At 26.8% G+C, this 14,182-nt stretch overlaps 1 protein-coding gene across 1 annotated transcript; it reads right to left on the reverse strand.

The window, feature by feature from the left end:
* Nucleotides 1-64: 64 nt before the first annotated feature.
* LOC114129675 (arginine-glutamic acid dipeptide repeats protein) lies at nucleotides 65-14,062 on the reverse strand. The gene is made up of 21 exons (XM_027994473.2): nucleotides 13,792-14,062; nucleotides 8,710-8,853; nucleotides 8,412-8,642; nucleotides 8,213-8,311; nucleotides 8,074-8,154; nucleotides 7,869-8,016; nucleotides 7,747-7,785; nucleotides 7,572-7,679; nucleotides 7,302-7,507; nucleotides 7,092-7,214; nucleotides 5,229-6,969; nucleotides 5,066-5,167; nucleotides 4,050-4,251; nucleotides 3,828-3,984; nucleotides 3,586-3,767; nucleotides 3,335-3,463; nucleotides 3,001-3,275; nucleotides 2,658-2,933; nucleotides 1,487-1,629; nucleotides 1,253-1,341; nucleotides 65-328 (listed from the first exon to the last, which is right to left on the reverse strand). The coding sequence occupies exons 2-21, from the start codon at nucleotides 8,752-8,754 to the stop codon at nucleotides 259-261; spliced, it is 4,446 nt and encodes a 1,481-aa protein (XP_027850274.2). The 5' UTR covers nucleotides 8,755-8,853; nucleotides 13,792-14,062; the 3' UTR covers nucleotides 65-258.
* Between the last annotated feature and the right edge of the window lie 120 nt (nucleotides 14,063-14,182).

Consider the following 14,182-nt stretch of genomic DNA (forward strand, 5'->3'; position numbering starts at 1 on the left):
AATTGAATATTTACATTAAAAAAAAAATATAAATAGTATAAATAATAATAATAATAAAAAAAAATATAATATTTTTCTTCTTTTATTACATTTAATAAAACAATTTAGTACAACTTTAAAAATTATACTTAATCATACTATAAGATATCATTAATAATTGCTAATTTACATTGATTACCCTTCTGGTTATTATGTAATTTTTTTTACAACATGAATTATTCAATATTTTACCCGGGTGTTGTAAATAAATTGAAAAAATTATGGTCTTCCTCGAGCAGCTTCTTCAAGTGCACGAACTTTCATTTCTCGTTCTCTTTGTTGTTGTTGCCTAAAATATTACAAAGCATAAGTGTTATTGACAACAACCAATACTGTTAAAAGTCTGATTTTAAAATAAAATATCCACACAAAAATGTCTTTAAAAAAAAATCAATTTTTAACTTAAACTTGCATTGAAATAAAAAAATTAAATTTCACAAGTACATTGGTCACAAACCTATTGGACTTGGTATATAGTATTTATACAGGTTAGGAAGAGTATTTTATGATGTACTAGTATGAAAAAATTAATATTTCAATCAAATTTATAATATAATTAGATAATAATTATTAAAATAGTCGAACAGGATACACAAACTAGATTTGAAACATTCACCAGATGTATTGTTTCTATATTTTATATTTATGTACAAAAAAAAAAATCCATTATTGTAAGTTTTGATATTAAAAGTAATAAATCTCCATTTTCAAATTATAAAGGTAAAGTATGTACATAAGTTAATAGGATATTTAAATTTTTAAATTGCAAAATTTTACATACTCATAAATCATAAGTCATATCTTATTTTTCACAGATTTTAAACACAATACATTCATAAATTAAATCTGAAAATCTATTCATAATAATAATCATTACATCACTTTAAGTATTAAGTTTTACTATTTTACTAACTCATACTGGATGTCAATGTGCCAAATGGGTGAACCAATATTTTAATTCTAATTAGATGTAAAATAATCAATTGATTGTTAATTTGTGATTAGTCTTAAACTAAAACTGTATATATCCAATTAAAACTTAAGTTAGTTAATAAAAATTCAGTGAAAAAAACATCTTATCACAGTATTAAACATCAAAAGTGTTTGAAATTTATGCTAATAATTATATTTTAGAATTATATAATGTAAAAAATATAGATGAAGCTTATTAAGGCTATAATCTAAAAAAATTTTAATTTAAGTTTAAACATACCTAATAAATTCCTCATGAGCCATTAAAGCTGGATGTGGAAAACGTTCACGTTCCATCATCATTTGTCTTTGAAAATGTTCATGTGCGACCTAATGAAATGTTTTTAAATAAGAATATATATTATAAATAAAACATACAAACACATTAAGATCAACTAATGTACAATTTCATTCCCATTACCAAAAAATCATCAGTTATATTTTAAATTATGAAATCAATATTAAATGATCTTACTTGATCAGGAAATGGTCGAACTTGATCTGGAAATGGTCGAACTTGATCTGCAAATGGCCGGGCTAAAACATCACTGGGATGATGAAGTCCTAACGTTGGATCACGACCAGGTATGAGGTTTGGACGAGGATAACCACCAGAAGCTAAAATTTTTTTTAATTTAACTTATATTAGTATACTGGAATAAACAGTAGAAATATTCAAATAACAAAACCTTTTAATTGTAGTGCACCAAAATCAAAAATTTTGTGAATACATTTCAATAATCATTTTTATAAACAAACATGGCAATATAATCATATTTGTAATTACATTTTCTAGGTTAAAATATGTAAACTTTAATTAATTTAAACAATTATTGGAATAAAAAAATTATTTAAATTAATATTCCCAGAATGAAAATAGTTTTAAATTGAATATAAAAAGTAATTTAGTACATTAATGCAATTTATAATTTGTCATAACCACATGTTTTGTAACAGTTATGTTACTTATGCACAACATACTAAAATATACGTTCAGTCATTTCAATATTATGTTGTAACCTTAAATATTAAAGAGAATTGACCTATTATTAAACTTTTAATAGTTATTCATAATATTGTATGCTTAGAAGTATGTAAATTATTGAAATTTAAAAATGCTCATAATACTTATGCAATTTAGTTAAAATATTATAAAAACCATTGAGAACCATGGATAATGTTCTTACTTTTAATTTTAATAATCAAAATTTAAAACAACAAAAAATTGCAACCACGGAGCATAAATGTGCAATGTTCTTTGTAAGATAAGGACAAATAATTAAAGGTATGATGTATTCTTGATGGAAAATATCAAATAAATACTTATTTTATGATTTTCCGTGAGATAATTTTTATAAACAATTTTAGCTGTTAGATTATATACATCAATTTACAATTTTTGTAAATCTTCTTTTTTATTTTACCTGTATTATACATTAATTATAATTTTAAGGAGTTTATTTTATAATATTTTTATTTTATAATGTTCAGTAAAACAGATAAAACAATTAAAAAAATGAATTAAAATTGACACAATTTAGGTTTAATTTAATAGAAAATATATTTCTAGATTTATTATAAGAATAATTTATTAATAGTACTCTTTATATATATATTAAGTACAAAAGAAAAAATATGTTACTCACAACCAAGAGGGTAAACTGAAGGTGAAGAAGCAGAAGCTGAGCTATCAGCAGCTGCGGCTGCGGCAGCAGCAGCAGCTGCTTGCTGTCCTGGATGTAAATGTAGATGAGTATGAGAATGTGCATGAGTATGTGCATGGTATTCAGGTGAAATGCCAGCCAATTGCAATCTAACCATAGGATCTGTTGCTAATGCTAGTCGATTTGCTTCTTCAGCAGACGGACCAGGAGGACCACCACTAGAATTATTTTGGTTTGAATTTCCATTTGGCCCACCAGCTATAAATATTAATATTTTACAATTAAATAATTATTTTAATAAGCTTGATTTTATTAATAATTTTACCGAGTCTGTCCATTCGTTCTCTATCTAATGGATTCATATTACTAGGAGTACTAGGCTGACTAGGAGCTCCAGGTGAAGTATATAAACCAAATGGATGTATACCAGGTGTTCCCCCATAACGACGCTGAAGTTCAATCCAATGTGGGTCAATTCTGGGTGGACCAGATGATCCAGACTTTAAAAATTCATCCTTAAGTCTATCATTCAATTCTTTTTCACGAAGTTCTCTCAATTCCCTTTCACGTTTTTCACGTTCCATTTGTTCATATTCAAATCTAAAATATAATAGGTACTAATGAACTGAACTGAACAATTTAATTTTTATATAACTTACCTGTCTCGTGGATACATGTTAAATTGATAATGTAACATTGGGTCAATGCAATGTGGTGGCAAGCCTAATCCTGGTGCTGATCGCGGTAAGGACACTGGTGAAAAACCAGCATGTGGTCGTGCATATTCACTAAATAATAAATAAAATTTACATAAAAATAATGTATTTAATGGCTTCCTAACTCAAAAACTTAATATTTAAGAATGCAAATTAAATATAGTTAAGAAGATATTGTAGTATAAAATATTTACCTTAACTGTCGTAATGCAGGAGTGTCTGGATACATTGGAGTGTTTGCTGGAGCACCTCTGTGTTGATAACTATTAACCCTATCATATGGTGATTGAAGCGCTTCAATACTACCACGAGAAGGTGGCTTAGTTATCTGTTCATTAGGGGCTTGCATATGTTTATCATTGTTTGAACTTTTTCTCTAAAAATATTTTTAATATATTAATTTAAAAAAAAAAAATTAAAAATTTGAAATAATTACTGAATGAGATTTATCTCGTTCATCACGTTCCTTCTCAGCTTGTCGTCTAGTTCGTTCTTCACGTTTTCTACTTAGTTTGGACTCAGGAACTGGTTTAAATGTAAGATCAGTACGACAACAAGAATTATAATCACCTCTGTTCCAATGCCTCAAAAATCTAAATTAAAACATTTAATATTAAATACTTTAAGTAAAAAAATTATTAAGCATAAAGTTTTTTACATTGCACTTTGACTACGATGACATTCACTATCTTCAATTTTAGGTTCAGGAGATGGTCCATGTGGTACATGCAAATTAGGACTAGGTGAACTCTCTTCTTCATTGTTACCATCATCAGTACTTTGACTCATCATTTGATCTGGTTTTATCATTTCCATTCCAGGTGGCATTCCTGTTGCCAACTCCATAGCTCCCATATAACCTGTTATAAATAATCATTTAAAAACTACTTTTAAATACCACACAGCCAAAAAATATAGATATTCAAAATGTTTATAGTATTTATTTTTAATCAACAAATTATTTACCTTAAAGGAACTAACTCAAAATACTAAAACTAAGTTTGGTTGGGTTAAAGAAAATAACACACCTACATAAAATGTTGTCTCCGGCCTACAGATAGGTTTGTGTTCAGCAGAACTAAATTTGTGTTATGAGGCTCAATATTAGAGCAATTTGACCTATTGTTAAACTTAAGATAAAAATGTTATCTGTGAATGCATATATTGCATTTTTTTTTCAATAAAATTAATGTAATATATAATTTTATTTACATTATTTACTTAAAATATTGTAAAAATCAATGTTCAAACATAGATTAAGTTTTTACATTAAAATTTGATAATATTTCGATTCATTCTTTTATTGAAGCAAAAAAAAAAAAAAAAATTGGTTTTAATGAATGCAAAATTTTTTGTTATATATTTATAAGATGTTCACATGTATCTAAATGACATCCTCTTAAATTAAAATAATTTTTCTACTTTTAATTTTTTAGTCTTGAATATTTATACATTTATACAGATACAGAGAATACATTTTGAAACGAATTAAATAATAAAATGAATTGAAACCTATGCAAAATCAAATTGTTATGTAAATCAATTGTTTAATTAATAATCATCATGTTTCAATATTTTTGGTTATTACTAATTAGTAATTAATATATAAGTATTTTAACTCTTAAGTTTTAAAATTTAGTATAAAATATATATAAATTTAATTTAAATTCTTACCATGTATTGCTGTATGAGCTCTTAGAGCTTCCAAAGATAATGGTGTATGATGGGGCATACCTTTAATAGCACTCGGTTGGGGAGGTAAATTTCGACTTGATCCTAAATATGACATTATTATATGTAGACATATAGTAGAAAAAAATATTTTATAATAATTTACCATGGACAGACGATGATGCATGTTGATGGTGATGAGTATGCTGATGATGGTGTGTATGACTACCATTTCCTGTATTACCAGCACCACCATGAGTAGATAATGACGAAGACGTAGTGTGTGACAGAGTTGCAGATATATGACTTGAACCTGATTGAGGACTATTTCCTCTTTTTAACTTGTGTTGAACCAACTGAGAAGATGAAGTGGTCGAATGGGATAAAGTATGTTTATCTGTAGAACTTGACAGATGCTGAACTGAGGTTGAACTAGAATGATGAGTTATTTCTTCATCCAGGCGGCTGCTGGTACTAACTGAATGATGATGATGAGCTGTCATTGTTGTCGTTTCATCAGGACCTCGCTTACTTGGTGGTGGAATAGGATATGGTGCATATGGAAAGCCATATGGTGGATATCCTGCATATGCAGGGTGAGCATGAGGATGATAAGGATTATGGAGAACTGCATGTGCAGCTGCAGCAGCAGCAAATATTGAATGTGGGTGTAATAAAGGATGGTGTGGATGCATAGCAGCAAAAGGATGATGAGGTGGGACTCCACCTGCAGGAGACATTCGACTTAACTGTGATATTTGTTGTGAAGGATGCATTACGGGTTGAGGAATAGATGATGGAGGAGCAAATATTGGTGCCGATGAGGTTTGGGGATGTGTTTTGACTTGCAATGGAGATTTTAGTTCTGGTTCCTTTTTAATAGTTTCAACTGACATATTTGCTAAATCTGTATTAACAGTAATGGCAGAACTTGTTGCTTGTAATGGTTGTGAAACTGCACCAGGACCGTTGTAACCTGGTACTTTTACTTCTTTTAAAGATTGTAATGGATCTGATATTTCTTGTTTTATTTTTAAATTTTGAGGTTCCAATTGTGTCTCATATACAGGCATATGTATTTTATCTGCTATTTGATTATTGTTATATGGATAAAATGGAGTATTAAAAGATTGTGTCACAGGTGTAGGAACAGAAGGCACACTTAATGTTGACTTATCTCCAATTCTCTCTTGATCATTAAAAGAATTTTGAAAACTAGGTACAAGTATTTGAGATTGGTTAGGAGTGGGCGGTTTTAATGCTTCAGAACGTCTAGGTGAATACGAAGTTAAAGCAATTGGTGAAGTCATACATTCTTCTTGAATTGGTTGTTCAACATGTGATTGAGAAATCTCTTCTGAAGTAGTTGTAGTGGTTGTTAATTCTTCTTTGACTTCAACATCAGTATCTGAAGGTGTTACATTTTCAGTATTAAACTGCGAGTTTTGTAATGTGTATGAAGATACTTTTTCTACAGATTCTTTTTCAGCTTCATCAGTTGAATTTATTGACAGTTGAGATTCTTCTGGTACGTCAACATTCATAGGCTCATCATTGGTTTCATTTTTAACTGATACATTTTCACTACTATTATTATCAGCTGAAATCATCATTATATCATCAGATTGAGATTCAGTATTCTGTTCTTGAATGGGTTCCTCTTTAGGAACAACAACAGGAGTAAATTCAGATTCAGCTTGTGTTTCTGTTTGTATGATGTCTGATACTTCTGTTTCTTGATTAATAGATTCGCTTGATGCTACAGTAGCAACTTGAGCTTCATCGTCATTACCAGAATATCCATCTGAACTAGTGCTTTCAGAATTGTTTGATTCACGTTTCAGTGGACTTTCTTCTTCGCCATCAGTATCTAAAGATCGTTTTTTTGGAGTATCACTCAAATTTCCCTAAAACCACACATTTTTTTTAAAATTAATAATTAATATACAGGCGCACATGATTATTATAAAACTTTATCTTAAAAATTAAATAATTATTTAAAATGTCTAGAAAAATTAATTCTGTATACCTTAGATTTAGATTTATCAGCTGAAGGAGATGCTGCTGACATTTCTTTCTTTTCAGTATCTTGACTAATTTCTGGTGTATTTGCTCTGCTACGTTTTGATCTACTTTGTATGCTTTTTGTAGGCTAAAAATTAAAGCCACTCGTTAAAAAAAAAATTGTATAACAAAATACTTTTTGGTATTTTGTTTATAATAAGCTATAATAATATACCGTTTCTTTCGATTTATTGCGGGTACGCATTCTACTTGGCGATTCAGCAGTTACAGTAACATCAGAAGTAGTTGGGCTAGGACACTCAGCAGGTGATTGAGGTGTAGGTGGTAATTCACCATATTTTTTGTTATAACTTCGACATTCAAAACACAATAAATTGCCTTGTTTAGGTCCAATAGCTGCATTTTGCCAATCTCTTGTGCCTATAGCATTAATGAATGATATATATAATACATTAATATATAAAAATTTGTCATTTAGTTGTACTTGTGGCAAAACAATGATGGCATCGAAATAATGTAGTATTATCCCTGGAATCCGAGTCGTCTTCAGTATTACCACCATCATCTTCACTTACACCAGAACTTCCATCACCTGTGCAAGAAAATTCAATCATTAAATAATTTTTTTTTTCAATTATACAATGGTTATAGTTACTAACCAGGTTCTTTAGAAATAGGAGAAGGTCGAGAACCTGTACCTAGAAAAATTGAATTATTTAAATAACAAGAAAAAATTATATTTTATTTAAGACTTATAATAATAAATTAATTTGTAAATTACTAGTTTCGTCTTTTTGAGCACTTGATGGTCTAGTAGCTCTAGTAGTCCTAATTCTCCTTAATGACCCTTGTCGTCTTCTTCTATGTGGTCTGTTATTGTTTGCACCAGGTGTTTTTTTCCATAAATAATAATATTCAACTAATTCCGGCTAAAATACAATTGTTTTATAAGTTATTTCAGAAAAAACTTAAATTATAATAATTACAGTATCTTTGTGGGGTAGTAAATCTTTTCTAATTCTATGGAAATTTTTTCCGTATTGTCTTAATCCTTTTACAAATTTTTTCTAGAACATAAATAATAATTAAAACACATTTTAGATAACTTTAAACAACTTGTTTTACCGTTTCCTCTTCAGACCATTTTTTATCAATTCCTTTAGGCATTGGACACTTAACTAGTGCCTGTAATGCTTTTCCTGGATCATAACCAGAATCATGTAGCTAAAAAATATGTCAACATAAATAAAAATTTTATCAACTTAAATTTAATTCAAACAATATATAGTTGGATAATATCTTGTATTATTTTTTATTTACTTACAATGTGAAAAGCATTGATTGTAGTATCATCACGTGATGCGGCAATACAACCTTCATCGGCTGATCCCCCATCACACATACCAGCATACGCAGCCATGGAACGAGCTGCACGTAAATAAACTAATAAATCACGATCCCTTACTGTACCAGATACCCAACGAGCTTCTTCTCTATCCTCTCCAACTATTCCATTCAAATTGTTAACAGCTGTTCGAAAATCTGGTAATCTAGCCTATGATTTTATAGTATAATTTTAATGTTTTTAAACATCATAAATAAAAATATAAATAATAAGTTACCTGATGAGATGGCCCAACTCTAATCTCCCCTTGAGTAGAACCCATAGTTCATTCGGGTTCTTTATGATAATCACTTTTTAATCATTTTAGTTACTTTTTCTTCTACTACCTATAGTTTTTATCTATTAAATTAAAGAGCTGCACCTAAAAATGTAATACAAAGTAAGTTAATAAATTGTAATATATAAGAACTTAGTTGTACCTACCTAATTTAAAAAATATTAAGACTATTTAGATAGGTAAATACTTTAAATGTATTTAGGGAACTAATACAAACAAATCTAAATTGATAAAATTAATGCTTTAAGTAATTATAATTATACAATATTATCTAACTTAATGGATTATAGTTGAAGTATTAAATTTAAGTGTTACTAATAATACATTGAAAATATATTCTTAATTATGCCATACTACTTAAGAAAATATTCTTAATATTACTGTAAACTATAGATATTAACAAAGTAAATCAATATTAGTGAATAAAATTAAATTTAAGACAATAGGGGATTCACGACATTAAAAATGTAACTATTATCAAAGTAAAAAAAAATGTATCATCAAGTTGTTATAAAAAAGTATAATTTAAATTAGTTAGTGGATAATTACCCATATTTTAATATTTTATAAACAAAAATAAATAAAAAAGTAAAAAATCAAAGCAAAATTATCAATTATCAAAATAAAATATTTTATTATTATGATTTAAAAATTTAGAAATGATTTATACTATATTATCATACCCATATCTAAAACTTCAATATACAGAATGATTCTTTTATCAAACAACACTTAAAATGCATTACATTTTTATTGTTATATTAATTTTTTGAATAACAAAATATTTTTATTTCATATTCTGAAGCAAATATTTTTCGAAATATTTCGATATACATAAATCGAAATTCGGAGTAGTTTATGAGTTATAACTTTAAATACTCAAAACCCGGGCTCGAAAATTATAACACTGAAAAAGTCCATTTTAATACTTTATATGCACTAAAAATTGGTAAATATCTATGTAAAATACAATTTTTTTTAATAATATATTGTAATAATTGTTTAGGAACTTTAGATATTTGATCAGTTCTAAAACGCAAATACGACGAATCTAACAATAAATTACAGTACATTGCATCTGACATTATTAAAAATAACTAAATTATTGGAAATAAATGGAATTTTTTGTGTTATTGTTGATAATAAGTTATTATTAATAACCAATAAAGTATCTACTTTTCGAAAATCAAAATAAGTGTTTTCGTTTGTATACCTAATTTAATAATAAATTATATACTTTATTGGAGTTGAATTTTTTATTTCTTTTATTATATAAAAATATACACATAAATAGCACATAAAACTAAATTAACAAAATAGTACTAGAAACCGTACATATGCATACATTTTCAAAATTAAAATTCTTAAACAAAAGTATGAAATAAATTTAATATTACTTTGGTTGTTCTATAATTTACTTAAAAAAAATAATTATTCATTTGTCAGAACTTCTGAGACTGGTCTATACCTCATGAATCACTCGTGTGAATTTCGGTTTCTATACATCAAAGATCGAAATACTCAAAAAATTTGTTCACTTAAAAATGTTAAAAAAATAAAATAAATTATAACAATCAAAAATATTGAAAAATAGGTATAGTATTTTTTTAAAAATATGATTTTATTTCAATTGGAAATAAAATAAAAAAAATATTTTCAAAAACATTGATATATTTTGAAATAATGAGTGTTGATTGATAAAAAAAATCACCCAATATTAAAATTATTTTGTATGATGTTTATAGCATTTAAACATTTTAAACTATATAAATTTAAATAACAATTTAAAAAGAATTCAATATTCTGCGAAAATATAAATATTTTAATAAATTTAAAGAAGTTGAAATACAATTATTACCTGTATATTAATAATGTGGTATTATACAACCTATATATCTACATGTAAAATCCGTCAGATTAGATTGTGGAACATTTAGAGAAAAAAAAAGTTAATTAATTCCCGAAAAGATTAGTGAAGTAGATTTAATCCAAAAAATAACGTTTTAAACAATCATAATCACTAAATAAATTTTTTGAGAAAAACACATGAATAAAAATTTTAAATCAGTCTCTAAACTAGATTTAATGTTCACATTTAACAAGAGGTAACTAAAAACAACTTTTATGCACTAAATCAGAGATGGGCAACTGGTGGCCTACTGGTTTCTTTTTTATCGGGCTTATGCAACATTACCAAATTATTTTATAAAATTTTAGTAGTTATTTATATTTTATTTTATTAAGTTTTATTTTTAACATAAAAACATATTTTAAACATAAAAAGTAAATGCTCATATTAAATTTTATTGACTTTTTCTTATTTTGGCTCTCTAATAACTTTGATTGTCCTTGTTCTAAATTATATTTCAGAAAATATGTGAAAATAACAAAACAACAATGTATTAATACAGCTAAATTGAAGTATTATTAAATTGTTACCACTTACCTAGTACCTATAGTTTAAAAGTTATAACTTATTAAATTTAGAAACTTACTTAAAATCTTTAATTATGATTAATTTAAAAGAAATATTCATAAAATTATAAATCCGTAATGATACATTGAAGTTACTTAGCACCTTCTATAAAAGTATTAATAAATAGAGTAGGTAATTAAATTGAAATGGAAATTTCATATTACTCACACCGATAGTAAAACACTTTTAAAGATTAACACGTACAATGTACATAAACTATTATTGTTTCTACTAATACAAATATATACACAAACACTGTGCCTATAAAAGCTAACTTAAAGCTGCCAATGGTCGATAAATGGTTAGCTAGAAATAGCTTAATGTTAAATAAAAAAAGTATTTTTTACACCTTTTACTGTAACGAGTTTGAACATACCAGATAAAATTTCAATTAAATTACATAGAAAAAAATGTACCTATAAAAATATAATTTATGTATGTAATAAGCAGTGCTTGTAAGTTTATGCCCTAAAAAATTCGTGAATAAGCATGCACTTACACACTAAAAACTGGCAAAATATTAACTAAAAATCTAAAACTATGCAGATTAAAAAAAGAAGAAATAAAAGTAACAAGTAACATTTGACAATTTATTGATATTGATGAATTGAATGACACATGCCCACGTTATAAAAACGACCAAAATAGTCGAGACTTGAGAATAAACCATTGTAAAAGTATCAAAAATATAAGACTATTTCATACTACATGTTTTCTACTAATTACTTATAAGGGCATGATACATTTATTAACTAAATGAAATAATGACTACTGCGTTATTTTTGATATTTTAATAATTTTACATTGTGACAATTTCTATATATGTTATACAGTGCAAAAATATCAAGAAAATATAAATTTATGTATTTTTCATCAAATTTTGACCAAAAGTATGCATATTATGCCCAATAAAATAGAAAAATGTATAAATAATAAATATGTAAAATATAATTTCATATATTTAACTATGGTATCTTGAAATGGGTTTCTATGTCATCTGGCATTAAATATAACTTAATAAAATTGATATGCAAATGCATGAACTCACGAGCTCTGGTAATGAACATTGTAATTTTAGGTATATTATCTAACATAACTTCAAACTAATATTTAGGAGTACTATTTGATAAATAATTAAACTTTAAGCAAATAAAAAAATAATTTTAAAATTAAATATTTTCAGCTTATGAAAAAGTGTATTAGATTCACTAAATAAAACTCATAACTCTTAAGAGTAATAATGAAAATTCATTATTACAATCTTTAGATAGAAAAGCTATTTTTAATACCTATTAGAAATGTTTAGACTAGAAAAATTATATAACAAATAATTTATCATAAACATGAATTCCATAGAACATAAGAGATAAACATGGGTAGCAATTTAAGATTAATTTAACAAAAAGCAGCTTTGATGGAAAATTATTATATAGAGGAATATAATTTTTTTAATCAACTACTTACCTAATGATATAAAACTAATTGATTATAATATTAAATTAAAATAAATTATGAGAAATATAAAACAATTTTATTAGTTTTTATTATTATTACTATTGTTAAAAATTAACTCTCAAATTAACTATTGAAATATATTTACAATTGCAGTCAACTTAGTCTTTAACCATATGCCTTTTTACATGGACTAGGAAATAAGTATCAACTTGTAAATGTAAAGGGTAATGTATTACTATAGTACAAACGAATAATGTTATTTAGTTGAAACAAATATAAATAAATTTATATTATTTTTAATACCCACAAAATCAATAAGTAAAAAATTGTATCTACTAAACTTTTTACAGCATTTTCCTATAATAAATCAAAGTGTTCTTATCAAAATTAATTGTACGTCAGACATTAATTATCATAATTGAAGTAGGTAATCTAATACCTATCATTTTCCAAAGATTTATTATAAATTGAGTTATTGATGTATAATTAATGTTCTAGATAAATTGTCTATAAGATTATCTATTATGTTTAATATGACATTTAATCTGAATTAATATTATGAACGTATTAACAACCAACTCTAAATTGACCGTGTCAAAGGTGTCTATCATGAATGAAGCACAATTAATAAAACACTTATTCTATGATTAGCATTATAATCAAATTACTGAGTTACTGTCAACTTTACTGTTGACAGTTACTGTTCAAATATTTGAGAGAGAATTAGATTCTGGTATGCCATTATTAACACGGAAATCAATGCAGTTGGAAAAGCTAATGAGCGAAATTCTGATGGAACAAGCTAACAAAATACCTATTTGACACTACATTAAGATTTTTCAAAAACGTCATTTAGTCGTTGTAAAGCAATAAACTTAACAATCAATCAATCAATCGATGCAATGCCAAGAACCCCCCCAAAACGAACGTGATCTTGTTTCCCCCCCAAAACGACATAAAATTCCATAGACCACGGAAACGAGTTAGACATTCATATAGCCTAGGTACACTAGCTCGTTCGTTCACGGTCATCGATCGACCCTTACTATCTATACTAACAATAAAGCAGTAATAATAATAAAATGACATACCCAATCGAGCTGTCAATGTTCTGTACGGGACGACGGTGTACAGGATAGACGACGCGCACTCGGATGACATTATTAATTATTATTACTATTATTTATTTATAAATATTAATCACTGTAGACAAAAGTTGAATAGTATCCGACGGACGAAGATCGTCGGAGCGCGAGTATAGCAATATTATCGTGGTACTAAACTACTAAACAAATTAAACAATTTTTGGAAGATTTCCGACTAACTAGTACCTACACCAAATCTAGTGTGAAAAAAAATAATAATAAAAATAATAATAATAATATTAATCACTTAGACGCCATTTTAAATTAAAAACAGACAGTGCCGGATCGCCGGGGAAAAACTACCGGGCGCGGTGCACAAACAGAGCGTCACTGTAAG

This window comes from Aphis gossypii, chromosome 1, assembly GCF_020184175.1.
Source record: "Aphis gossypii isolate Hap1 chromosome 1, ASM2018417v2, whole genome shotgun sequence".
NCBI lineage: Eukaryota > Metazoa > Arthropoda > Insecta > Hemiptera > Aphididae > Aphis > Aphis gossypii.